The sequence below is a fragment of the Chrysochloris asiatica genome, unplaced genomic scaffold, assembly GCF_000296735.1.
Source record: "Chrysochloris asiatica unplaced genomic scaffold, ChrAsi1.0 scaffold00017, whole genome shotgun sequence".
NCBI classification, from domain to species: Eukaryota; Metazoa; Chordata; class Mammalia; order Afrosoricida; family Chrysochloridae; genus Chrysochloris; species Chrysochloris asiatica.
Window position 1 is genome coordinate 28,117,785 of NW_006408535.1, and position 25,910 is coordinate 28,143,694.

At 48.1% G+C, this 25,910-nt stretch overlaps 4 protein-coding genes across 7 annotated transcripts; 1 reads left to right on the top strand and 3 right to left on the bottom strand.

The window, feature by feature from the left end:
- Positions 1 to 1,030: 1,030 nt before the first annotated feature.
- On the top strand, positions 1,031 to 3,893 carry EMC9 (ER membrane protein complex subunit 9). The gene is made up of 5 exons (XM_006835409.1): positions 1,031 to 1,233; positions 1,377 to 1,453; positions 3,256 to 3,325; positions 3,416 to 3,510; positions 3,668 to 3,893. The coding sequence occupies exons 1-5, from the start codon at positions 1,036 to 1,038 to the stop codon at positions 3,846 to 3,848; spliced, it is 621 nt and encodes a 206-aa protein (XP_006835472.1). The 5' UTR covers positions 1,031 to 1,035; the 3' UTR covers positions 3,849 to 3,893.
- On the bottom strand, positions 3,891 to 6,576 carry PSME1 (proteasome (prosome, macropain) activator subunit 1 (PA28 alpha)). 4 transcript variants are annotated; one of them, XM_006835406.1, is made up of 11 exons: positions 6,476 to 6,576; positions 5,826 to 5,858; positions 5,602 to 5,664; positions 5,376 to 5,486; positions 5,251 to 5,296; positions 5,027 to 5,124; positions 4,757 to 4,825; positions 4,608 to 4,675; positions 4,444 to 4,498; positions 4,279 to 4,365; positions 3,891 to 4,102 (listed from the first exon to the last, which is right to left on the bottom strand). In XM_006835406.1, exons 1-11 carry the CDS (start codon positions 6,512 to 6,514, stop codon positions 4,022 to 4,024), a joined length of 750 nt encoding a protein of 249 aa, XP_006835469.1. In that variant the 5' UTR covers positions 6,515 to 6,576; the 3' UTR covers positions 3,891 to 4,021. The 4 variants fall into 4 exon arrangements, with proteins under 4 accessions (XP_006835469.1, XP_006835470.1, XP_006835471.1 ...); XM_006835407.1 differs by having other exon boundaries at positions 4,608 to 4,636; positions 6,476 to 6,514; XM_006835408.1 differs by having other exon boundaries at positions 4,271 to 4,365; positions 6,476 to 6,514.
- A 2,329-nt stretch (positions 6,577 to 8,905) lies between these two features.
- On the bottom strand, positions 8,906 to 10,278 carry FITM1 (fat storage-inducing transmembrane protein 1). The gene is made up of 2 exons (XM_006835410.1): positions 9,923 to 10,278; positions 8,906 to 9,544 (listed from the first exon to the last, which is right to left on the bottom strand). Exons 1-2 carry the CDS (start codon positions 10,180 to 10,182, stop codon positions 8,932 to 8,934), a joined length of 873 nt encoding a protein of 290 aa, XP_006835473.1. The 5' UTR covers positions 10,183 to 10,278; the 3' UTR covers positions 8,906 to 8,931.
- Positions 10,279 to 13,506: 3,228 nt separating this feature from the next.
- Positions 13,507 to 25,301, bottom strand: DCAF11 (DDB1 and CUL4 associated factor 11). Its single transcript, XM_006835411.1, has 15 exons — positions 25,208 to 25,301; positions 24,392 to 24,597; positions 19,586 to 19,713; positions 19,234 to 19,361; positions 18,898 to 18,962; positions 18,481 to 18,581; positions 17,808 to 17,954; positions 17,551 to 17,605; positions 17,130 to 17,198; positions 16,776 to 16,833; positions 16,504 to 16,689; positions 15,935 to 16,088; positions 15,042 to 15,188; positions 13,879 to 13,985; positions 13,507 to 13,781 (listed from the first exon to the last, which is right to left on the bottom strand). The coding sequence occupies exons 2-15, from the start codon at positions 24,544 to 24,546 to the stop codon at positions 13,647 to 13,649; spliced, it is 1,635 nt and encodes a 544-aa protein (XP_006835474.1). The 5' UTR covers positions 24,547 to 24,597; positions 25,208 to 25,301; the 3' UTR covers positions 13,507 to 13,646.
- Positions 25,302 to 25,910: the final 609 nt, after the last annotated feature.

Sequence of the window (25,910 nt, forward strand, 5' to 3'; positions counted from 1 at the left end):
CAAAAACAGGAGGATCAAGGTGATCTGCTGCGTATCCCCACGTATGATGAGTGCTGCTTCGGGGAACCTTGAGCTGGCTTCATGGTACACCGGATTGGTTTTACTGGGCTTGTGGGGGCGGGCAGCAAAGGTAAAAGACAAAACCATTTTGCAATCAACAGAAATCAGGTTTGTTAGGTCATCAGTTAGTTCCTACTCAGCGATCCTATGAACAACAGAATGAAACTGCCATTCCTACTCCATCCTCACAAAACTTTACCATGTTTGAACCCATTGTTGTTGCCGCTGTATCAATCCATTTCTTGAGTATTACTGGACCGCGAACTGCAAGGTCTGTGTTTCAAACCCACCAGCCGCTCTTCGGAAACTATACAGGAACTCTGAGTCAGAACAGACTTGATGGCACTTAATAATTCCTTTACCAAGTATAATGTTCTCCAGGGTCTCGTCCTACCTGATAACATGTCCAAGCTATTGAGACGAAGTCTCGCCATCACTTCCAAGGAACATTCTGGCAGTACTTCCAAAACAGATTTGTTCTCATAGTTTAGCCAATAAGCATGCGGACAATTCTTAGTTAACAATTATGAACTCGTTCCAGTTGGTGGGGAGAAGACCGCTGATTGGTAAAGTGAGAACCTCTAGGCCTATCAAAGAACATCACAGGGGCGGGACTCCAGAAGGCAGTCGGCTTGGAACAGTTTAGGTCCCCGCGAGACGCAGAGATCCGCGTCTGCAGCTGGGGGCGGGGGAAGGCGGAGCTCAGCACTGCAGAATGCAATCGGGATTTCATTTTAGGCCGGGCCAGGGGTGGGTACCGGAGCTGAGGTCCCCCGGAGCCTGCCGGCTGCCTTCGAGATTTATCAGCCTCATCGCCGAACCTAAGTGAGGGAGAACGTAGGTGGGGCAGTAGGTAGTTAAGGAGGGCACTGAGATGTGGAGGGAGCTGTGCGGTCTCAAACTGGGGGTTTGGCGGGGTGGCTGGGGACCGGCAGTAACCGTGCTTTTTTCCGTACCTGGGCAGGCCCTCTCGCCATGAGGGAGGTGGAGATTTCCGCCCGGGCCTATGTGAAGATGTGCCTGCACGCCGCTCGGTACCCACACGCTGCTGTCAACGGGCTGTTGCTGGCACCGTCGCAGCGGTCTGGTGAATGTCTGTGCCTCACCGATTGTGTGCCCCTATTTCACAGCCACCTGGCCCTGTCTGTCATGCTGGAGGTCGCCCTCAACCAGGTGCCGCCGCTGGACGCCCACCAACTAATGCGACTGTCCCTAAAACTCCTAGTCCAAGCCCATTCCCTAGCTCCTTGATGATAGTGTGCACCCACAGGGTCAGCAGCATGATTTAGTTACTGACGGCCCTTTTCCCATGGCAGGTGGATGTGTGGGGCGCACAGGGCGGTCTGGTGGTGGCTGGGTACTACCATGCCAATGCAGCTCTGACGGACCAGAGGTGAGTGGGGTAGCCAAGAAGCAGAAGGCAAAGAGTTGAGGTGGGGGGGGGAGGTGTCAGGAGAACCAAGTTCATTGCTTCTATGTTTCCTTCCACAAAACTTAGGATCAGGGTCTCAGAAGCTTGGGAAAAGGGAGGACAATTGTGTATCAACAAGAACAGACTGACACTTCAATTGAGTGCCCCAATCAGCAACTTAATAAAAAGGAATTCATACACACACACACACACATATACACACACACACACACACACATATATATATATATATATATATTATGGTGATGGTTGTGTGCCATGGAGTTGGTCCCTACTCATAGCGACTCTATATAGTGTTTGTTGTTGTTAAGTGCCTTCGAGTTGGTTCCAACCCGTAGCGATCCTGTATGGGGTTTCCGAGGAGCAGCTGGTGAGCTTGAACCACTGACCTTGCAGTTCAAACAGCTTTGCAGTCTGGCACATTAACCCACAGTGCCACTCCAGGACTCCTGTATAGGGTTTGCAAAGTTGTAAATCTTTATGGGAGTAGAAAGTTCCATCTTTCTTTTGCAGAATGACTGGTAGATTTGAACTGCTTGCCTTGGGGTTAGCAACCCAGTTTGTAATCCACTGTGCTACAAGAGCTCCATGTATACTGTCATATAAAAGGATCAAGTTATACGTGCTGTGTAGGCCCTTTGTATCTGGGGATCTGAATCCAGGAATGAAAAACATTGGGGTGAGGGAGGGGTGGGAGAAGCAGTTAGTAGTCAAAGCAATTCTGCAAAGCTAAGAGGGAGCATTATGCACTATTTACATAGCATTTACATTGTATTAGGTATTAAAGATCCTCGAGATAATTTAAAGTATAAAGGAAGATGTACATAGATTGTGCAAATGTTACACCATTTTATATAAAGGGCTTTAACATCTATGAGTTTTGGTATGGTTAGGGGTCCTAGAACCAATGCCCCATACCAAGGAACAACTATGTTGTGTTGTTAAGTGCCGTTGAGTTGATTCTGACCCACAATGACCCTGTATAGGGTTTCCAAGGAACAGCTGGTGAGCTTGAACCACTGACCTTGCAGTTCAAATGACTTTGCAGTCTGATGCATTAGCCCACAGCGCTACACCAGGACTCCATGCATATACAGTGTTCTGTAATTTACCCCCTCTTCCCTTAGTAAATATCTGACATCTTTTCATCTCTATACCAAGATGTATATTACATGAATATGGATATCTCTAATTTATTTGGTGTAATTATTTTTTGTAATATATTTATTTACATTAAACGGTAAGGTGGTTTCCAATATTTTGCTATGATAGACAACATCCAATGACTATAGTAAATTCTTTATAGTGGAATATCTTGCTCAGCACATGCATGTTCAGTTTTGAGTTCCACTCTCACCAACCAGCCAACAAGTGTCTGTTTCCCACAGCATTTAGGCATCAAGTAGTTGTACATCAAGCAGAGCTGGGCCCCTTCCCCCACAGGCCCAGTTCCAGGGAAGAGCCACAGCTGCACCCACATCTATGAGAGACCTAGGAGGCCCAGCTCAGGTGAATGGGGTCTGCCTCGTCAACTTTTTATTCCTCTAATCTTTCCTCTAAGGAGCTCTGGTAGCATAGTGGTTACGAATCGGGCTGTAAACCGCAAGGTCAGCAGTTCGAAACTACCAGCTGCTCCGCGGGAGAAAGATGAGGCTTTCTACTCCCGTAAAGATTTACACCCTCGGAAACCCTGTACAGGGTCGCTATGAGTTGGTTCCGACTCCACGGCACATAACAACAACAACAATCTTTCCTCTACACAGCCCTGGGTCCCTGGCATTGAAAATTGCTGGGCGAATTGCAGAATTCTTTCCTGATGCAGTACTCATCATGGTGAGCCTTGAGATTCAGGAGTGGGGGGAGTTGGAGAGAAAGTAGGCTGTAGGATCCTTGGAACTCACCTACTTGTCCTTGTCCATCCAGCTGGATAATCAGAAACTGGTGCCTCAACCTCGTGTGCCCCCAGTCATTGTCCTGGAGAACCATGGTCCCCGCTGGGCCCCCAAAGATAAGAACTTGTGAGTGTCCCATTAACTTCACTACTTCTTCGAAGTCCGAGGCTCCTGGGTTCCCTGTATCTTGCCCCAAAGGTCCTTCCCTAGACCTAAGCTCTGCCAAGTTCTGTTTGGCCCCCACCCACTCACTATTTGACTTCCATGGGGATTACTATTTCAGAGTGATGTGGAGGGACTGGGAAGCATCGCGGCAGATGGTAGGAGCATTGCTGGAGGGCCGGGCCCACCAGCACCTTGTGGACTTTGACTCTCACCTTGATGACATCCGACAGGACTGGACCAACCAGCAGCTGAACACCCAAATCATCCAGTGGATTGGTCCCACTAATGGAAATGCCTGAGCCAGGGGCAGTGGGGCCAAGATCCAATAAAGAGACTTGAGCTGATGGGCATAGGTATGACTATATTTATTGTGCCTGGATGGCAAGGTAAGAGAAAAGTGGGGAAGTCTGGAGTCCACGATAAAAAACAAGAGGGCTCTGCTTTACCCCTCACAGAATGAGAGTGGAGGTCCTCAATAGATCATTCCCTTTGTTTCTCCCCTGGGCTTCTTGAGCTTTTCAAAGTTCTTCAGGATGATGTCATACAGCACAGCCTACAGAGCCAGGAAGAATGGGAGTCAGCTGCAGGTGCCAGCAGCTGTGTGCCCCATTTCCAGCTTTGCACAGAAGCCACACTTTGTCACCCTTCACCCTCAGCCTGCAGAATCAGGGAGTGGGTGACCTGGCAAAGCTGCCTTTGCCCACCCCTGCCCTGCCCTGGCCTCCTCACATAAGTGTTTCGGATCTCCATGACCATCAGTCGGATGTCTCGGTACTCTGCCTCATCCAGCTCATGCACCAGCTGCCGATAATCACCCTGAGGGAAACTTGAGAATCAGCTTGGCTTTGTTCAAGTGTGTCCATCCCTCCATGCACCCCACCTTGGGCCACCTACCACATGGGGTTGCTTGGCTGCTTTGGTCACTGCATCGCCCCGCTCAGAGAAATACCTGTGGGAATTAAAAATGTGTGGAGTGGGAAAAGACCGCAGGAATCCCAGCCTCTGTCCCCAAACCAAAAGCAAATTGTGCATGTGGGTGTGGGTAAGTGGTCACTCACTTGGATATCTGGGTGTGAAAGCCTTCCAGCTTGGTGTTAAGGCTGGTCATCAGTTCAAACACCTTTTCCTGGGGAAAGAAAGGAAGAGGGGAAAGTAGAAGGAAGTATGGACTGGAAGAGAAGGCAGGGGCATGGGGCAGCACTCTCACCTGGACAGCCACTCCAAAGTTGTTCCCGTCCTCAATCCGAGGTATCTGCAGCTGCAACCAGGTAGTTACCTGGGACAAAAGAATGCAAAGGAGAAGTGGCAGCCACCCCCACCCAATTTCCATGAAGATGGGAGATATGGCAGGTCTTCTGGTTTTACTTGCTGTGTCTTTTCCTGCAAACACCTGGCAGGTGTCATGACCTAGCTGGCAGGGACCTAGGAGGACAAAGGGTTCAACTTGAAGCCTGGGTGTGGAAGTGGGAGGGCTCACCAGGTTGAGCTGTTCAATGACATCTTTGATCTCAGGTTTCAGGCGCTGCATGAGGCTGACAATTTTCTCATTGCAGTTCACTGGGCCACAGGGAGGACCTGGGGATTGGGTTAAGTGTCAGTCAAATGACTGGGCCTGAGTGAATGGTGAAGGAAGAGGGATCTTTAGGAAGAAGCTCTTGGGGAGTGGGACTCCAGTCCCTCTCACATCGTGGTTTTGTATACCTTTGTCTTCATCTTCCCCTTTCTTCTTTTCATCCTTGTCTTCCTTCTGCAGGGAAAGAGGGGCTCATGGGAGTCAGAACTAAGGTTGATTTCCCCCAGCCCCTTCTGAGCTCTCCCCAGCTTGCCTCTTGCTGTTTCTTCCGCTCCTCTTTCTCTTTCTCCTTGACTGGATCAGGCACTGGGATATCCAACGGAGCCTTCAGATTGCTCAGATTGGCTTCATTGAGAGCTGGCTCCTGGTGTAGGGTGTGAGGAAGGATAGAGACAGGGTGTCCGTCTCACTCCTCATTTTCATGGCCCCCCAGACTCCCCTCTTGCCCTTTATTCCAGTGCCTTGCCCCATCTCAGTACCTTTAAAAATGCATCCAACTCAGAAATTTTCTTGGGGAAGTAGCTCCCAAGCAGGGTCTCTGTCTACATGTGAGGTGGGAGTAGGGGAAGTAAAAGTCAGAATCAAATGCCCTTCCTAACCAGTGAAACAAGGCCTATTCTGCCCAGCACGAGAGGACTATACAGTGAGAGCTGGGGGCGGGCGTGGGGTGGTGGCGTGGGGTGTGCTGCTGGGTAAGTCTTACCTTAGTACACAGATCTTCACGGAACACATCCACCTGTGGGGCACAGGCAACCTTTCAGAAACCTGGCTATAAGCCCAATGCATTTGCAGGCAGTTCCTTTAGGATTGTGTAGGGCCGATAACCTGGGGAAGGGTAGGGTGGATCGGGGTGGTGGAAGAGTGGATCTCTGTGGGGAGAGTGTAGTGGATCCCTTGAAGGGACTGGGTTAGGGAGGTGTGAACATTCCAGTCTGAGTAGGGTGGGTACAGATTCCTCAGGTAGCCCTGAAGAGGGCATGTTTGAAAGCCCCCTGCGATGGGGGCAGGAACTCAGTACCCTGTCCAGTGGGATTTGTGGCTCTGATGAGACCAGGAGGTGGCACGCTCGCACACACGCACTTTGTGTGTGGCCCAGCATCGGGCCAGCAGACTTCCCCTCCACGCTAGTTCTCTGCTTCACCTCACCCCACTGGACCACGGCCGCTTCGCCTCGCCTCGGCTCGCCTCGCTATCAAGCCTGGCCGGTCTCCCGTGGGCTCAGGTGCTCAGGGAGCGTAGCCTCAATCGACCGACCGCCACTCGTGTCGGGGGCTGGAGATTAGGCAGAGATGCCCTCAACCTCTCCGAGCCACGCCTCTCTAAAAGAGCCTTCCTTGAACCCGCTGCGCTCACCTTAGCTTGGGCTTCAGGCCGGACTCTGAGCGTGGCCATGGTCAGAGAGGGGGCCTTACGCCGCGCGAGGAACGAGAGTGGGGACCGAGAAGGGAAAGTGAAAGCAGCCTGCACAGCCTTCCTGGGTTGTGGGGAGTAGAGGTACTGGAGGAGGCGGGGCGGAGAAGCACAGGAAGGCTGCCGAGGCGCGGCGCCCTCTACAGCCAGAGGGAGGTGTTTCCACCGACCCCCTCGGTCCGGCCCCGCCTCCCCGCTCTAGCCCCTCCTCTGGACTCCCGCGCTCTTTTCGACACCCAGCCTTCTCACCGCTGTCCTTCCAGTCCCCAGGCCCGCCTTCACAGCTCCCTCTATGCAGACCTACTGGCCTCTCCAGCTCCGGCCTCTAGACGCCCCGCGTTCTGCTTTTTCGCTGTCTGCCTCCGATTCCCGTCTCCCTACTTCTGTTTTCCCTGACTCCCTGCTCCTGTCACGACGCCGGTTTTTATCCTCTGCTCTGCTTGGGATAGTGACAAGCCATACTTCGGGTCCTTTCACATCTTTTTTTTAGTTGGCTCCAGGAACAGCCTCTTGACCATGGAGAGACACTCAAATGGGAGCTATCTGGTTCTAAGCCTTCATCGGTTTTCTGCTGGATCATTCCTCCATAACCCATTCTCCACATAGCAGTGGAATCATGCCCCACAAAATCACTTTGCACCGTCCTGTTGACCTTGGAATGAAATCCAAAGGGCTTACCTGACCCATAGGTCTCTTCAACTTCACTTTCTATTGCTTTCTCCTTCATAATACTTGCAAATATCTTGATTTTCGATTTGTATTTCAAACACCAAAGGTTCATTTCTATGGCAGAGACTTTGATCTTACTGATTCCTTTGCTTGAAATACCTCCCGCTGGTTCCTGTTGTCAGTGTCATTAGGTTCACAGCTCAAATGTCACCTTTTCAATGACAATTCTGGATCACTGTAAAGTACCTGCCTCCCAGTCTATTACAAACCTGTTTTAATTTCTTTGTGGCATTGATCTGATATTGATGTGGTGTTTATGTGCTGTGGAGTCAGTTCGACTCATAGCAACCTTGTATAGGGTTTCTGAGGCTGTAAATCTTTACGGGAACAGAAAGCCTCATCTTTCTCCCAAGGAACCACTGGTAGTTTCGAACTAGCTGACCTTGAGGTTAGCAGCCCAACTCGTAACCACTATGCTACCAGATCTCTTTTATCTGATATTAGCTGGTTAATTTTTGGAGACATGGGGTCTGCAAAATTTTTTTCTGTAAAGAGCTACACAGGCTTTCTGGGTTGTATAGTCTACTCTCCATTTGTAGTAGGGAAGCAGCCACAGACAATACATAAATTAATGGGTGTGACTGGGTTTCAATAAAACTTTGTGGATACTCAGATTAGAATTTCATGTAATTTTCATGTGTCAAAGTATTTTTCTTCTTTTGATCTTTTCTACCATTTCAAAATGTCAAAACCATTCTTAGCTTGTAGGTCAGGCAAAAACTGGCCACAGGTGGGCTGTAGTTTACTGACCTCTGATTTAGGCCACAGACTGGATAGTGTCTGGGTTTATAATCCTGGCTCTCTTGTTTTCTAGCTGTGAACAAATCACTTAACATCTATGCTTCAGTTTCGCCTACTCTACAGTGGGAACACAACTAAACCTACTTAGTAGTAGTGCTGTTGTTGTGAGGATTAAATTTGTGTATATAAAGAACATAAATTATTTAGAGCAGTGCCTGGCACAGACTAGCACAATACAAGTGTTTGCTATTATTGTTAAGTGCTGTCAAGTCAGTTCTGCCTCATAGCTACCCTGTATAGGGTTTCCAAGGAGCAGCAGGTGAGTTTGAACCACTAACCTTGCAGACCTGTGCTTATCCTACAGCATTTACTATGTGTCTATTTATCATTTGTCCCCCCCCCAGTAGCCCACATACCCCAAGAAAGCAGAAATCTTTCTTATCCACATGGTATGGAACTATGCTTGGCTCAATAAACATTTGTAAAATAAACGAATACACAGACCTCCTGTGAGGAAGACAGGGTAGGAAGGGCCCCTAAATGGCGTGTCCTGATGGGCAGGGCCATGAGGAGTTGGGAGAGGAGACTGAATGGAAGGGACAGGGAAAGCAACTAGACCGGACATGGAACACCAGCTCAGCCAAGAATGATGCCCATGACCTAAGGGCATTGTTACCTTTCTTAACAGTACCATTCCTCACCATCACAGCCCCAGAAAGCTTAACATCTGCAAAGAATAGGCTGAAAGGATGGCAGGGCCGATGGAGATTAAACAAAGGAAGAGTACTGAAGGTCAGTGGTATAGCAAGGAACAGCTGAGGACTCCACTCCGCTACCTACCAGTCCATCTCCCTACTCTTCCTATATTCTCCAGACCCCAGTCAAATGATGAGATGAGCCAAAGCCAGGCCTTGTGTGCCTTTATTTCTTCAGTTATGCTTGCGACTAGAGCGGGGGCGAGAGAAAAGCCCATGGCCTGGGCTTCCTGGGGACCAGGCCTGATGATACCAGCTTCCATAGGTGAGGTACCAGGCAAAGGTACCTACTGCAGCACCTACCACCTTGTGAGTATATTGGTGGAAGTAGATGACGGTACAGAGCAGCAAGAAGTTCCAGAGGCCCAGCAGCAGCACGTTGAGCAGGAAGACGAGACGCAAGGGGGCACCGGCAGGCAGCCCATGGGCCAGATACTTGGCAAACACTGCTGCTTCCTCAGCCATAAGCAGGCAGCAGAAAGTGAGTAGGAAGGTATGGGAGGATACGGTGTAGCCCCGCCACTGGTGGCCGGCAGCCAGGCAGCTGCGGCGGTCAGGCAGCTCATGGAGCAGCAGTCCTTGGGGCAGAGGCTCAAAGCAGGAGCCTGTCAGATCTTCAATGAGCAGGAAGGCCCTACCAGCCCCCCGCCATACCGCTGCTCCCACCACCAGCCGGCTCAGGTGCCGGGCTGTCACCGCCACTCGACGTGTGGCCAGGAATACCACCAGCAACACAAATCCCCCGAGGAAAGTGCATGTCCAGCCCCATGCGGAATTCACAAATTTTCTGTGGGTAGAGAAGGGAGGCTATTGAGATTCCCCTAGACCTGTTTCCCCAATATGGCCCGTGTTCCCAGTTATACTCTGTCTCCAGTCCTAACATCTGGTGTCCCATCATGACTGGTTTTGTTTCCCATGCCCTCCACAACCCCCACCCATTTATAAACATCGTCTCCTTCCAAGACCACTTAGCTTTCTATGGTCCATATTTCCTCTCCCACCCTGAGTCTGGACCCACACTGGCTCTCTCCCCCTCCCCTGACCTTCCCTTCAACCTCCGAGCCTATTTTTAGTGTCCAGACTGGCAAGAAGACAGAAACCTGGAAGAGGGCACTGGGATCCCAGAACACAGGGAACTGGCTCCCTTGGCCTTGAATGGACTCACATGTTGAAGAAGTTGCCGTGGCTGGCGAAAATGGTCCGAGAGTTGACATGGAACTGGAGGAGGGGTCCGAAGATGACCACTGCGGCTAGCCAGGCATGGTAGAGGCGCCGTAAGCAGGGACTGCCCAGGAGGTGAGCGGCCTGTTCACTTCCAAAGTACAGCAAGGCCGAGGCCAGCCAGAGCAGGACCTTCAACAGGCAGCCGAGCAGTGCCTGGATTCGGGCCCCCGCCCCTGACACTACCACAGGCCCCCGCTCCATGTTCCCTCCCCTCCCCACTAACTGCTTGCTCTGCTGGGCAGTTGAGGAGGGGCTGGTACCCCACCCCCCACCCGGACAAGGACAAGCAGTGACAGGTGTGGCAGATACAGGGCAGAGCCCTGTTGGCAGCTGGCAGACAGAGGAGGGGGCGGGGGGCAGTAAGGGGCCGGGGTGAAGGGCTGTCACGTCAGCAGGCCTTGGATGTGTGTTAGTGTATCCTGACAGTGGCCTGTGTCCTTCCCTGTTATGCCTGTGTCCCCACGACCTCTAGGTCTGTGTTTTCAGCTCTAAATATGTTCATGTCTGTGTCTCAAGAGTTAGGCCTGCTGTTCATGGCTGTCCTTGTTCACAGCCTGCTTAAGCCTGCCTGTCATTGTTTAGTTGGCCAAAGGCCCCCTCCCACCCTTTACTGTTGGTTTGCTTAACAGAAAAATCAAGGGTCATAACTAGAAAACTAGGAAAATCTTGGAAGTCATTTAAAAAATCTTCATCTGCCTCATTGTCAGTGTGATCCTGGCCCCTCTCCTGTGGCTTTGAGCACAAGAGCCCACCATTGCAAGCATTTAGAGGGGCTGCTGTGCATGGTGGTGTGTCCAACTCAGACCATGGGAGGCACATCAGCAGGGGTATCCACTCAAGTCACTGTGACCCCAGGACATGGTCCAGCCCCAGCTCCTGTCTAGTCTGAAGAGGCTCCGAGGTTAGTTGGGCCCCAGGGCTGCTGGGTAAAGGGATTGTGCAATGTACAAGTCTGCAGCACATCTCTAGGAACACCATTCATATCTACTATGGTCAGCAATAAAATTCAAGTGTCCTGAGGAAGGAGTGGTGATGGTGATGGTTCAAGTTGATGAAGCTCAAAAGTTCACCACAAAGAGCCCTAAAGATTGTTTACTTTCAAGGTGACCGAGGACAAGAGGGAGACCATAGAAGAAAAATCCAGCCTGGAATCCACTGTGTCCAATCCAACTCAAACCTCCTCAGGGAGGTCTCCGATAAATAAGCCTTGGTGTCCCAGCCCTGGCCTCTGGAGCTGAGACGGCAGGATAGAACGCAACCTACACAAGAAGTTCCTGTTTCTCAGTAACTGTTTGAGATCACTTTTTGTCTTCTATTTTTATTCCTCAAAACTGGTAATGGGATTACAGAGCACAGTGGAAACCACATGATATAGATGTGGCAAGACAATGAGCCAGCAAGGATAGTCAGGTTCTGAGACCAACTGTGACTTTGAGAAAATCAACTAACTCCCCTCAGTTTCCTCATTTGTAAACTGAACAAGATGGGTTACATAGTAAGGTTCTTTTCATAACCTTTAACACCCCATACCTCGGCACTGAAAAAGTAAAACAAAACCAAAACCTGTTGCCATTTAATCAATTCAGATTCCTAGCAACTATACAGGATAGTGTGGAGTGCTCCAGAGGGCCTCCAAGGCTGTACGTCTTTTCAGCAGACTGCCACATCTTTCTCCTGTGCCATGGCTGGTGGATTCAAACCACTGGCCTTTTGATTAGTAGCTGAGCACTTACCCACTGCTCCACCAGGGTTCCTGAACTTTGGCATAGTGATCTTTAAGCCTTCCTGCTTGTGTACACACTTAGAATTTTGAAGACTTATGGATCCCTTTACACATTAAAAAATTATCATAAACATTTTCATTATAATTTAAAACAGTTAACAAAGGATACAATTTCCAGTGTACTATATATACTGGAATCTCAAAATAAACTATATCACTCCTAAAATATTCATATAGTGATTCCATATAGTGATTCAGTATCTCACCATCATCCATTTAAAAAACGTTACCAGATTTTAAATCAGAAATCATATATGCACTTTAATTCCCCCACTGAATTGATCCTAATAAGTTTTTATGCTTAAAAGTCTTTATCACACTTCTCTGCAAATGAAAAGTATATAAAATTTAATTATTAAAAATTTCCTATGTCCATAAGACCCTAAGAGGTAAATTTTTTTTTTTGAATTCTCATTACAACTGTGGGTAGGACAAAAGGTATTATAGCACAACAAACATTTACAAATTCTGATACGAACTAAAATTGTATTGAAAATGCATCTCTTAATGAGAAGCATGGGTGGTTTGTAGGACATTGATTAATGAAGCACTATCACTTTAACTTGTCTCTTTGTCTAATGCACCTCTAATACAGGTGCTGGGTGAGGTGGGTAATGTCTCCCACAGAGCACCAGTTTTCACAGGGGTATATCACTGACCTTCCTACACCTTGGTGTTCTCATTGGTACAAAGGATCGCTGTGAGGGTGGATGAGGTTTTTTTAGTGTGAAGTACCCAGAACGGGGCCTGTCACCATGTCAATCAGATTCTTTCTGGCTCTGTGGTTATTACTGCCTCTTCTGTAGACTCTACTCGCTCCAAGGTCAGTCCCAGAGAACAGCTAATGTGGACAATCCTGAGCTCTTAACTTAAACTGTGCTCACTCCCCTGATTTCTTATGTCTACTTATGTGGTTGTTACATGTAGTTGAGTCATGTCTGACTCATAGCGACCCTGTACAGGTTCCCAAGGAGCAGCTGTTAGTTTGAACCACCAACCTTGTGGTATTTCCCTGTCTTGTGGTATCCAAGCACTATTTTCTCCCATAATTGAGCTTACCTGAAGCCTTTGTTAGGGCTATGTTTTCTTAATGTAAGAGGCTAAAAGACCTCAGATAGGAAAACAAGAGCGAAAGACAGACACTGAGGCAGGTTCCCACAGGGAGTTTATTAAGGGAGCCAAGGCCAGTGAAAGGACAAAGGAGTCCTACCTCAACCTTCCTCCTGGCCTCTAGTGCTGGCCTCTAGTATGATGGGACACTGGGTGAGGCGGTGCTGCACAGTGTGGGGCCACAGGAAGCTTTTGGAAGCTCCTGTCCCTCATGCCACAGCCTGTTCTACCCTCAAAACCCAGACATATGGGGGGAAAGGCATAATTCCCACCCAAGGAGGGTGCTGAGAAAACACCTTTATCCATCTTACCTTCTTTGCCAAAGAACTACAGTTCTAGTCATCAAGACCTCAGAACAAAGGCCAGGAAGTCCAGCTCTGATTGGCCTTGGGCAAAGGGCCTGGCAGGGGTAAAGAGGCATTGATTGGTCAGTTCAGAACTGACCTCAGGCAAACTACTCTAGGAGCCAACACGATAAAAAACACGGGACAGTTTGCCTGTTAGCAGAGCCCACACCCCAGATAATGGTAGTCCTGCCAGACCCTGGCCAGAGATAGGGACCCAACCCAACATGGTGTGTGTGTACCGTGAGAAGAGACTACTCTGCCCTGAGGGGAGGATCCCCTCCAGGCCTCAGCTGGGATCCAGAAGTCTGTGCTTTCTGTTTCTCTCAGTCCATTGCCAGCAATTCCTCCAAACATCCCTTAGAAAGGGAGGAGGAGGCAGAAAGTTTGTCAACAGGCTCATCCATGTATGGGGCTGGAGATCAGATCTACTGGGGAGAGGAAAAGGCTACAGAGGGGTGGGGTGTTGGGACAGGGGCACTGGGGCGTTCCTCGGATTCTGGCATGTCATCCTGGAAGTACTCAGCCTGGCGGTACTGCCATAGACGCAGGTTCCCGTCCCACTGCAGGGCAGAAGGTGGCAAGTAGTCAAAAGGGTGCTGCACATCCCAGGCCCAAGCCCTCAATACACACTGGCCTCCCAAATCCTTGTAACCTCACCGAACTGCTGACAATCTTCTCCTCAAAAGGGTGCCAACTGACGTCACGCACACAGGCTTTGTGGTTGGTCAGCTTCTTCACAATGTGGCCACTGAGAAGGTCGTACACTGTCCAGGAGAAGTCAGAGTAGAGCAGGATTGTCAGAAGACCCTGAAGCCACCCACTCCTCACCCTGAACAGCAGTGGTAGTGCTTCTCTGCTCCTTAGGGAACTTTCTATTTGCCAAGGGAGCAAAGCCCACAGCGTAGAGCTGGTATTTCTCAGTTTCTTTTCCCTGGTCTCCGTTTCCTACCTTGCGTTGAGGGGGTAGTTAGTGAAGAGTGGGTATCTTAGGCACTTAGCTAAATTTCACAGGGCCTACAGTTACTTCTGGTGTGGTGCTATAGGATTAACACTGACTGTGAACCATAAGGTCAGCAGTTCAAACCCACCAGCTGCTCTTTGGAATTGACTCAACAGCATTTAACAATAGTTTAAAAAAAAAAAAAAAAAAGGCACCCTGGTGGAACAGTGGTTAAGCAATCTGCTGCTAATGAAAAGGTTGGCAGTTTGAACCCAACCCAAGATGTGGTAACCTAAGTAGCTTTTAGCAGAAAATCTCTAAAAAGCCCACAAGTTTTGGAAGGGAAGACAATAGTGAACAATGGGTTATCTCTGCAGATGTGTGAGGGGCTGTGCTACATCTACCTGTCCTTTACTACATGCTGATGTCTTTTTAATCATTCTTTCTGTCTCTGTTTCCTCTATCTCTCAATTTCTTGACTGGCTACAAAGTGGAACTGAGTATGTTCTAAATTTATTATGCTGACTACAATCCTACGGAGTCCTGGTGTGGCACTGCAGGTTAATGTGCTGGACTGCAAAGTTGGTGTGAACTGCAAGATCAGCAGTTCAAGCTCACCAGCCGCTTCTCGGAAACCGTATATAGAGTCACTAGGGGTCGGGACCAACTTGACGGCACTTAACAACAATCCCATGCTCCTTTGGTTGCTCTTGTTAAAATGTTTCTATTTCTACATTTAAGCCTCCCTGTTCCAAACTAAAGTAAATTTCACTTGTGGTCATCACTAGCCATTTGAAAGGTGGTCACTAGTGGTTATAAGTAGAATGCCAGAGAAACATTCCTGCCCTTCCTTAGGCCCCTGTTTGGACACAATCCTTACCAACCACTTTCCCAGTGGAGCAGCCACTGTAGATGAACTGCTGTCCAGTGCTGTGGATGGGGGAAAACCGGCAGCGGATGAGGGTAAGCAGCACCCCGTGGCCCCGGTAGGTCATCAAGGAACTGTCCCCTGGGAGCTTCAGCCAGGCTGAGTGAAGATGCAAGGACAGCCTTAGGTTCGAAGTCTGTTTTCAAACTTTCCACTACCACCAGTCCTTGGCAAAGACCAATGCTGAGAGACAATTGTCTTTCCAACTCTCCAAATAGCCAACTGGGGCAGTGATAGAATCCTTGCCTTCCATGTGGGAGATGCAGGTTCAATTCCTAGCCAATGTACTTTATATACAGCCATTACCCCTCTCTTGTCAGTGGAGGTTTGTGTGGTGGTGCTACGATGCTTAATAGTTTTTGGCAGAGTTTCCAGACTAAGATAGACTAGGAAGAAGGGCCTTGTGATATACTTCCAGAAATCAGCCAAAGACATCCCCCTAGGGGCACAATGGTCCAATCTGCAACTGGTTATGGGTGGCACAGGACCAGGAAGTGTCTAATTCCATGGGCTCTGGGTTTGTCATGAGTTGGAGGTTGACTACAGCAACATCAACAATCCATAGTATGGTCCTGCTGTTTGAAGATATTTAAATATTTCTGAATTGGTTGGTTTGGAGTTACCTCTTGCTCACCATCCTGGGGACTACTGGCATTTGCCATAGTCCAGCAAATAAAGGGTTAATACTTGGTCAAGCAGGAATGGGGCAGGGATACCTCTAGGACTCAGCTCCAAACAAAACCCCCATCACTGTGCCTATGCCAAGCCTTACCAGTGGTTACGTATTTGAAATGTCACATGGACTCTCAACAATTCAGATCTCAGGGTCTCATTTCCACTCTCACCTTTTTTAGGCACCTGCTGCCAGCGGTAGTCCCAGTTTTGCTGTGTGGCAGCTTGGCGTGAGGCTTCCATGCCTTCCTGGCTGGAAAAGCGCCGGATGTCCCAGAGCTTGATGGTCTGGTCTTTGGAGTTGGAGATGAGATACCGGGCATCGCCCTGGGAATCCAAAGATGGACAATGAAGCACCAGAGCTTGTCAATGTTGATGTTTTGTCAGTTGGCTCCCCTTCTCTAGCTGAGGAGTAAGAACATCACTCCTTTGTTTTCTTCTTCCAGGTGAGTTCACCTTTGGTTTTCTGCCTAAGATACCACCCCCTGATGAGGTTTTCCTTTCTTTGCCCAGGTCACTGCCTGGTCCTCCTATTCTAATCTGGATTAGGTTCTCTTCTACTTATCTACAGCCCTGCCCTGTTCCTTGAGGACTGGTGGATCTCATGTTTCCTGGCTTAAGCCCCTTTCCTACCCTTGTAAACTTTGACCACTTCCCACACTGGTTCACTTTCATGTCCTTCTAGACAAATGGAAGCTTAATAAGTAGCTTGGCTGTGCCCAGTACTGTCTCCCCTGCCCACCTTGCTGTCAATGAAGGTGATGCCATCCTGGTGTCCAGCCAGTGCACCCACAGGCTTGGGATCATCTTCCCGCATGGTGCGTCGATCCCACACTTTACAGATAGCATCATCTCCCCCAGAGAACAGGATCTGGGAGCTTATGTCAGCAAAGGCCACTGCATTCACATCGTCCTCATGGGACTCAATCTATGGGAGGAGGAGGGCAGGATACCTAGGACCTCTTTCTAAGCCATGAAACAGGAGGCAGAGGATATAAGTCTCAGGAGCAATACCTGAAGAGTGCGCCGGTTCTGTTCTCGGTCAAAGACATACAAGCAGCCATTATTGGCCCTAAAAGGGAAATGATCAAGAGGGCTTGAAACCAGAACCAAGAGGAGTAATGTCATGCATGCTCTGGAGAGTCCCTGTTGAGAAGTTCTACTGAGGGGCAGAAGAATTAGCTGTGTCTGCACAGAGGCTTTAGAATTCCCATCTCATGCTGAGGAAATGGTGAGCAAGAGGTGAAGAACTCATAAATCTTGAACTTGGAGAAGGGCTGGTTGTCCTCCACAGCTGATGGGGTAGAGCTGATCCAGAGAGAACTCCTACTTCATTAATTCAGGGAGACACAACCTACAAATACTCACCCTCCTAGCACTTCTCGTCCATCTGAGGAGACAGCAATGGAGAAGACAGCAAAGCGACGCTCATCTGGCCTGAAAAGAACAAACAATGAGCTGAGTAAGTGGGCTTCCCTTTAGATTTTGTTACTCTACATGGGTTCTGACAAGGATTATAAGGCATATTCGAAGGGAAAAAAGAAGTCCTGCCAACATGTGCTGGAATGTGGATCACTTCAGAGAGAACCCTGAAATTATCCTGCAACCATTTATTTTACTCTGGTTCTCTGGTTGGCAGGATTGGTGGCTCCCTCCCAGGATTTCACAGTGAAACTTGAAAACAGTGTACTTTTCTCTCTAAGCCAGAGTGCCAGTTCAAGAAGTTTGCTCCTGGAGAGCCTTCCTTGAGAAGCTTCTGATGAGTATGACCCAGTAGGGAAGCCAGTACCTTAGATCCAGGGCAGTGTGTGTGTCTCCCTCCCCGTAGATGTTGCAGATATGAACTAAGGGAAGAGAAACAAGAATCATTCAGGCTGGGGAAAGGGGAGTCTAAGTGACATAAGGGAAGAAAAGGAACAAAGGATCAGAGCATGGTAGGAGTGATCTTCCCAGGATGAGGCATGGAGTCCTGGCTCAAAGGAGACACAAGTATGATGACCTCAGGTTTCAGGTTGGAGAGACACTGGACGTCTGGTGCATACTCACTATAATCAGACCAACTGGAATACAGGAAGTGGTTCCCATCAGGGGTGAAGGCCACATCCAGGATGCTCCAGCCTACATCTCGGGCCTTGATACTCTTGAATTTATGAAAGCGGCCATACCGGCAGTCATACAGTCGGATTGTCTGGTCTGTATAAGTAGGCATCAGGGAGAATTAGGGAACACCCTTCTTGGGTCCTTTCTTAATCAGACCTCTCTCACTCAGGGTATCTGTGAGATCTTTTTTCAAACTTCAACAAATCACATACTTTGTTTCATCTCAGTGATTTGCAATCCCCTCCATGGAACAACAGTTTCCCCACTTCCTTCCTGTGGTTCTTATTTCCATTCCACCCTCCCTCCCATCCCTTCTCAACTTGGGCCCTTTTGATCTTGAATGATTGACCATTCCATGGTGAGCACACTTCACTTGTGTTGTTGTTCCTTCTATATACCTATCTATTGCTTAGCTGAAAAGTGGGCCACCAGGGTGAGTGGTTCCAGATCTTAAGGAAGGGTGGTTAAGGGCTATCTATGGGACCTTTCTTTTACCATGCTCTGGCTAAGCATCTCAAAGTCAGGATCTGAGCTCTCTGGGTCTGGGGTTGCTTAGCTCAGTCAGGAGGAATGTTCTCAGTCCCAGGGAAGGACAGTCTCCGGAACCAGGGTCTGGTACCTTGGCAAGCAGACATGAAGATCTGACCATCTTTGCTGTAGATGCCACAGAAAGCCTTCTGAGAGTAAGTATCAGTGAAGCCCAGATCATTGGGCAAGAAGCTAGGAAAGCAGAGGGAATGAAAAGGGTAAGGGGGAGATGTGGGTGAGCTAGGATTCCCAGTTAGCAGAATTGTAATAGAAATGTGAAGTCAGCACGTTATTCTTCCCTTTTGGCTTTGGGTACAATCACTTCTCTTTCATTCATTCCATCATCCTCTAAATTTCCATACTTTTTCACTTTGTTTACTGTCAAAGCTATAACCCCATTAAATCTAACTTCATTATCTCTGAGGATCCTTTCACACCTGTCCCTTCAAAATTTAGGGGATAAAACATATCTGGCTCTTAGAGTCTCTCCACCAAGCCCCATACTCACTGAGACATCATTCGAGACTGTTCTCCAAGGGAGAAGCTTCCTTGGTGGCAGAGGCCCCGTTCTCTCTAAATAGAAGGGATTAGTGAATATTGCTATCAGATACAGAGGGCACCTTCAGCCATAACAAGCCCCTTCCTCCAAAGATAATGCTCTTGCTACAGAAATGGACACCATACATAGGAGTTCTGCCTCCCTAGCGCTCAGATGCAGCTAGCCAAGTATTCCCTGGCCCAAGTAGCTGAGGCTTCCTTGGGAACTTGATTTCCCGTCCCTCTGGGCCTGGCAGAGTTTCTGGCTATCTCAGCAGGCCGGCTGGTTGGAGGTGGAGAAACCTACCTGGTGCAGCATTTGAGGAAAGCCGTGCTCCTGGGCTGCCCGTCTAAGCCCCAGGCGTCCTGTGGCCAATTCTACTTGTGTCTTGATCTCATTGTATTCCAGATCCCGGGTATCAGGGATTGCATCCACTGTGAGTACCAAGGAAAAGTTTCATCCTAGGCCTTCTAGCCCCGGAGGACACTGAGCATAACTGTACCCAAACTGCAGATAGATGGGTCCCACCCAGAGATGCTGAATATACTGGGGCTGCAAGAACTCCCTCATTCCCGGAATTATTTCCTTTTCTTCTTTCAGTTTGGTTCTTCACACACAAACAGAAGGTCTTCCAACTTTAGGGTCTTGGTTTGCTTACCAGGTGGGTTGTATCGGTCCCCCAGTAGACCATCCCAGGCACTGTCATGTTCTTCCTCTGAGTCAGAGAGGGCCTGGATGAGTTGTAAATTTGCTGCATCTCCACCCTGCACCAATCTCACTTGGCCTCTGTGAAGAGACCCCCCATAATAAAGGGGGGAACCCCTTCCCCCAAACCAACCAAATTTAGAGTCAGTGGCTAATTCAGTTCTTAAACCACCTGACTCTCAGAACATCTCCGTTTTGAGGGTTTGAGGCTGACTAGACTTTGGCTATTGTCATCAGATACCTATAGGACATAGTAAGGGGCCCTGGCAGCATAGTGGATTACAAACTGGGCTGCTAACCAAAAGATCAGTAGTTCAAATCTATCAGCTGCTTCACAGGAAAAAAGATGAGGTTTTCTGCTCACAAAAAGATTTAAAACCTTGGAAACCCTATACAAGGTCACTGTGAGTTGGAACCAACTGGACAGCACGCAACCACCACCAGCACAGGGCACAGTAGGAAATGGATTCTCATTCTTAGAGTGTTGTTGTTGGTGGACCCTGTACAGACGGGGTTTCTGAGGCTGTAAATCTTTATGGGAGCAGAAAGCCTCACCGTTCTCCTGTGGAACACCTGGTAGTTTCGAACTGCTGACCCTGAGGTTCGCAGCCCGATTCGTAACCACTACGCATTCTTAGAGTAGGAGTAGAAAAGTCTTATACACCCTGGAGGTTAACAGACCTAACTAAGCTGACTGCCCAGAGAGCTAAAAACTCAGAGATCAATTCCTTGTGAGGCTCTGCCTGAGGAATCCAGCATAGAACTCAGTATTTTGAAGAGATCCCCAAGTTCTTCTTATCCCCAAGGAACCATAAACAAAGAAACAAAGCCAGTTGCATCCCCTTCCTGTCACTTCTTTGTGGTCACTCCCTTCAAGCCATTCTTTCCTCAAGAACAGAGCTAGTGGTAGATCAATTTAAACTTGTTTTTCAAGTAAACCCAGATGGCCTCATATCACATGTCAATGGTTTTACAAAAGTTCAACTCCCCCATTCTCAACTCTTCTCCTTCACTGTACTTCTTTCCCACCAGGGTCATTGTTTTTACTTCCTTAGAAAACAGATTAAGTTTGTATAGGAACAGCCAGAGAGACTCCCCTGAACTGACCCTTCAAACACAAGAGTGGATCCTCTTGGTGACCCTCCCTAGGCAAGGCAATCATTCTTACTGGATATGGAGCTGAATTGTTGTTGTTATGTGCTGTGGAGTCGGTTCCGACTCATAGTGACCCTGTACAGGGTTTCCGAGGCTGTAAATATTTACAGGAGCAGAAAGTCTCATCTTTCTCCAGCGGAACAGCTGGTAGTTTCAAACTGCTGACCTTGAAGTTCTCAGGCTGATTTGTAACCACTACGTTACCAGAGCGCCTTTGTTGTGAAGTGCCATCGAGTCAGTTCCGACCCATAGCGACCCTGTATAAGGTTTCTGAGGAGCAGCTGGTGAGTTTGAACTGCTGACCTTGCAGTTCAAACAGCTTTTTGCAGTCTGGTGCATTAACCCACAGCGCCACACCAGGACTCCCTTATATCCCCCTAAAATATGTACAGTGCTATAGGATAAGCACAGAACCAAAAGGTCAATTTGAACCAGAAGGTCTGTGGTTCAAACTTACCAGTCACTCCTTGGAAACCCTATACTCTGTCACTAAGAGGCAGAACCTACTGGACAGCATGTAACAACAACAAAATATGTGTTGTAAATTATATACTCTCTGCCTCTGGTTATAATTCCATATGGGAATGGGCCTTGTTATTATGTTGAGAAGGCAGGATGAGTGTAGAGTACATCTTGGGTCAATCTCTTTTGAGATATAAGAGATTAAACAAACAGGCAGAAGAGACATAAGCTAAGATAGATGCCAAAATGCTTGAAGATCTCCAAGAAACCAGGAAGCAGAATCTGGAGAGACAAGGACCATTCTCTAGAGCTAACAGAGAAAGGTTTCCCCTAGAGCTGGAGCTGTGAATTTGAACTTCCAGTCTCATAAATTGCGAGAAAATAAATGTGGTAAATCTACCCACTTTTTGTTTTTGTTATAGTAGCACTAGACAGGGGAGCGTGGTGGCTCCAACCACATGGTTGGCAGTTCAAGCCAATCAGCTGCTCTGCGGGAGAAAGATGAGGCTTTCTACAACTGCAAAGATTTAAAGGAGGGTTGCAATGAGTGGAACAGACTCGATGGTACTTCAGAAACCAACAAAACTAAGACAGAATTTGACACTGGACGAGAAGGGTGCTATTCTAACAGGCAACCAAAATGTGGAAATCATTTGGAATTGGGTAATGGGTAAAGGCTGGAGGAGTTTTAAGGTGCCTCAGAAACCCTGCACAGGGTCGCTATGAGTTGGAACCGACTCCATGGCACATAACAACAACAACGATAATAAAAAACCTGGAGTCCTGGTGTGGTGCTGTGGGATAACGTGAAGGACTGCAAGGTCAGTGGTTTGAACTCACCAGCCATTCCTTGGAAACCCTATACAGGGTTACTATGAGTTGGAATCAACTTCATGGCACTTAACAACAGTAAAAACCTAGATTGCCTTGAAAAGACTGTTGGTAAAATGGTGAACATCAAAGGCAATTTTGATGAGGTCTCAGAAAAAAGTGAGGAGTGCTACAGAGAAAGTCTTTATCAACTTAGAGAATATATATGGTACTAGCAACAGAATGCTGCTACAAATGCAGACACTACATGTGCTTTTGATGAGGCTTTAAAAGAAAACAATGAACATGTGATTGGACAATGGAGGAAGGGTGATGAATTTTATGCAGTAGCAACATACTTGCTTGAATTTTGTTCATTTGGTGAAAGGTAGAGCTTGTAAGCAATGAATTTGGATATATAGCTGACGAGATTTCTAAGCAAGATCTTAAAGGGGTTGCTTGGTTTCCCTTTGAGCACAAAGAGATGGCCTTAAAATTGAACTGTGCAAAATTATAACAGGACTTAAAGATTTGGAAAATTCTGTTGTCAAACTAGGGATATGTATCCTAAGGTTTTCACCAAGGACATGGCTGCACAACATTTTGTTAAAAAGATTAAGCCTATGATTAATGGATCTAACCAACTTCCATGGCAAAAGATTTATCATCTTAGAGTGAGGGAACAGAAAAAAGAAGAAAGGGAGAGAACACTGTCTACCTCTTAGGATTTTACAGGTAGGAAACAGGGCAAAGGAGTTACTTTTGTTGTCTTCCAATAAAAGAAATGGATCACCCTTGGAGCAGTTCAGAGATCAGCAGAACTTGGGAAAGGAGCACAGGAGACAGGTCTTTTTGGTTTCAAAGGGTGGGACCACAGTCGTCAGGATCTCAAAGGGTAAAGCCATAGCTTACTAGGTTTTAAAGAGTTGGACCTTTGCCAATTGAGTTCTGGAGTGTGGGGCTGCCATTAGGGTGTGCTGCAGGGATGAGGCCACTGCCCAAAGCTGAGTAGGTAGGGTTGTCAGGCCCAGGAGCAAAAGAATGGAGTCTGTTAAGGCTGAGGGGTTGGGGTGGTCACTTGGACTAGGAGTATCAGGTTGTCTAAAACTGAGGGACAGAACTGAAGTACCACTGGGTCTGAAATTCAGAGCTGAAGCCCAGAGCCAAGGGTCCTACACCCAGATCCACAGGGTGAGGCCATTGCCCAGATAGTCTCAGAGAAGAGAGGCTTATTTTCAATCCTTCAGAGCTAACATAATATGTTCTGCTAGTTTGTTTTATGTTGTACTTGCTTAGTGTCCAGTATTTCTTATTTCCCTCTAATTTCTCCCATTTGTAATGGAAATGTCTATTTTCTATCTATTCCACCATTGTACTTTGGAAATGGATAATTTGTATTCTAGATTTTATACGTTCACCGATGAAGAGGAATTTTGTCCCAGGATGGAATCTGCCTAAAGTCTCACCCATATTTGATTTAAATGATTCAGAAGATTAGATATTTGGTCTAGGAGTTGATTTAAAACTTTTGAGAGAATGTGATGGTGTGAATGTGCTTTGTACATAACAAAAATATGAATTTTGTGCAGGCCAAAGGTTGGAATGTTATGGATTGAATTATGTTCCCCAAAATATGTGTTGTAAATCCTAACCTCAATGTTTGTGATTATAATCCCATTTGGGAATGCGTTGTCTTTGTTATGTTAATGAGACAAGATGAGTATAAAACAGATTAAAGAACAAAGATATAAAAAAGATTAAATAAGCAAGCAGAAGAGAAATGGTGGTGGTGGTTATGTGCCGAGGAGTCGGTTCCGACTCATAGCGACCCTGTACAGGATTTCCGAGGCTGTAAATCTTTACAGTAGCAGAAAGCCTCACCTTTCTCCTGCGGAATAGCTGGTAGTTTCGAACTGCTGACTTTGAGGTTAGCAGTCCAATTTGTAACCAGTATGCTAAGAGAGATAAGCTAAGATAAATTCCAAGACACATGGAGATCTCCAAGGAACCAGGAAGCAGAAACTGATGAGACAAGAACCTTCCTCTAGACCTGACTGACAAAGAAGGCTTTCCCCTAGAGCTGGTGCTCTGAATTCAAACTTCTAGCCTCCTAAACCAAAAAAATAAATTGGATAAAGCCACACACTTGTATTTTTGCTATAGCAGCACTAGATAACTGAGGCAGGTGCCCAGCAGGGAAAGGCTGTTTTGTTCACATAGAACAATTGTCCTGGGCCAACCCTGTTCCCTACTGTCTGTAATTTTCCTGCCTAGAGGTGAAATCAAGGAACTGTGGTGGTGCCTGGTGGGGACACACCAGAAGGTAAGTTACCTGCGGAGGAGATAGGCCAGTACCTGGGCCAGATCCACATCTTCATCCTCCTCTTCCTCTTCTTCACTCCTTCGTAGGCCAGCCCCTCTTCGAGGCAAGCCCTCAGAGGGGTCTCCGGACCCGGATCCTGCACTGCTGCTGTTCCGTGATCCCATCTTTTCTCACAGCATCCTTAGGACCTGTGCAGGGACTCTTCCTGTCAACTTCTTAGGTTTAGTGAAAGCAAATCCTGCTCTAAAAATAACAGTATCTCCAGAGATTGGGCTGTAGCTAACTCCTGGAGAGTTAACCCTTCTAGGGTCTGAGATCCCCTCTTTGCCAGTGACAACTCCCAAGGCTTCAGGAACACAAACCTTCTTCAGTCCTGCGAAGTAAAGAAAGCAAAGTGAAGCCTAGGTCCCTACCCTAAGTTGCCAGTGGAAGTCCTTTGAAGAGGAATTTCTCAGTTTTCTACCCCAAACTCTCCTATCAAAGTCCCTGGGGGGAGGTGGAATCTCTGGTAACCTCTATGGCCCACCAATCAAAACCCCCCGCGGAAGAAAGCGTCTCACTAGCTTACCTCATCGAACCAATCAGAAGCCTGAGGACTCAGAGACCCCACGACGCCCCCCTTATCGACCAATCAAAGCGCTCTCTTGCGAGAGCCGGCAGCAGTGACAACCAATGAGGTTAGAATTCAACCTACCACCCCTCCTTCCTTGCCTCACGCCCACGTGGGATACCGGGGGTGTGTATCCCAAAGGAAGAGGCAAGGAGGAAGTAGGGAAGCACATCCCGCTGAAGCCGGCGGTTATTGGCTCGCGTTAGACCACCCACCAGCCAGGAACAGTTGCCGGACGCGGCGGTGCGGACCGTTGTTTACACCGATTGCCGCCGTAGCATAGCCAACCGCTCCTCCGTCACGCGCTTCTTTCGTCACAAGACTCCCGGCTTCCTGGCCGGCCGGCGGAACACTACGTCATGCGGCGCCCCTGACGATCCCGCCCCTCAGGTCTACTAACTGGACAACAGAGAGCGATGATTGACAGGTGGGCGGGAGAAAGCGCTTGAGGGGATCGAAGGGAGAATAAAGTGCCTGACTGAGGAAGGGCGTTTGCTCCTGCTGGGAGGAGGGAATTAAGTGGGAAACCAGCTGATTCCTAGGTCTGGGACTACTGAACAAGACTTAATGGCAGAGAGGCGGGTCTTACAAAAGAAATAGTTGGTGATTCGCTACCGAGAGGTGTTTAGCAAGGGATACAATTTGCTGTCTGTTCCTAACGTCCCTATAGCTCCACACTCTTTAAGTCATGCTCTTTTCGCGGACGGCAGCTTCATTCACTTCTACCCTAATCACGAACTTTATTTCCTTACAGTTTTGGGGTATCTTCAAGTTACAGATGTGGACCACAGGCCTCGTTTTTAGGGGACTGCCCTTTCTAGACAGCCCCTAGCCGCTCCAGCAAATTTTTAGATGATCCCTGTCTTCTCTGTGGTCTTTGCAGACGTTCCCTAATGCACTGGTTGGCCTCTACAAGTC

Excerpts from the sequence above, each read along its gene's own strand:
- FITM1 (XM_006835410.1), bottom strand. The coding sequence starts at position 10,182 with ATGGAGCGGGGGCCTGTGGTAGTGTCAGGGGCGGGGGCCCGAATCCAG. Across the intron at positions 9,545-9,922 it reads CACGGCAACTTCTTCAACAT|AAAATTTGTGAATTCCGCAT; the intron begins GTGAGTCCATTC and ends CTCTACCCACAG.
- DCAF11 (XM_006835411.1), bottom strand. The coding sequence starts at position 24,546 with ATGGGATCACGGAACAGCAGCAGTGCAGGATCCGGGTCCGGAGACCCC. Across the intron at positions 19,362-19,585 it reads GGACCGATACAACCCACCTG|TGGATGCAATCCCTGATACC; the intron begins GTAAGCAAACCA and ends TGGTACTCACAG. Across the intron at positions 13,986-15,041 it reads CTCCACTGGGAAAGTGGTTG|TGTACGACCTTCTCAGTGGC; the intron begins GTAAGGATTGTG and ends TCTCCTGGACAG.
- PSME1 (XM_006835405.1), bottom strand. The coding sequence starts at position 6,514 with ATGGCCACGCTCAGAGTCCGGCCTGAAGCCCAAGCTAAG. Across the intron at positions 5,665-5,825 it reads GTGAAGATCTGTGTACTAAG|ACAGAGACCCTGCTTGGGAG; the intron begins GTAAGACTTACC and ends CCTCACATGTAG. Across the intron at positions 4,499-4,607 it reads TTTCACACCCAGATATCCAA|GTATTTCTCTGAGCGGGGCG; the intron begins GTGAGTGACCAC and ends TAATTCCCACAG.
- EMC9 (XM_006835409.1), top strand. The coding sequence starts at position 1,036 with ATGAGGGAGGTGGAGATTTCCGCCCGGGCCTATGTGAAGATGTGCCTG. Across the intron at positions 1,234-1,376 it reads TGGAGGTCGCCCTCAACCAG|GTGGATGTGTGGGGCGCACA; the intron begins GTGCCGCCGCTG and ends TTCCCATGGCAG. Across the intron at positions 3,511-3,667 it reads GCCCCCAAAGATAAGAACTT|AGTGATGTGGAGGGACTGGG; the intron begins GTGAGTGTCCCA and ends TTACTATTTCAG.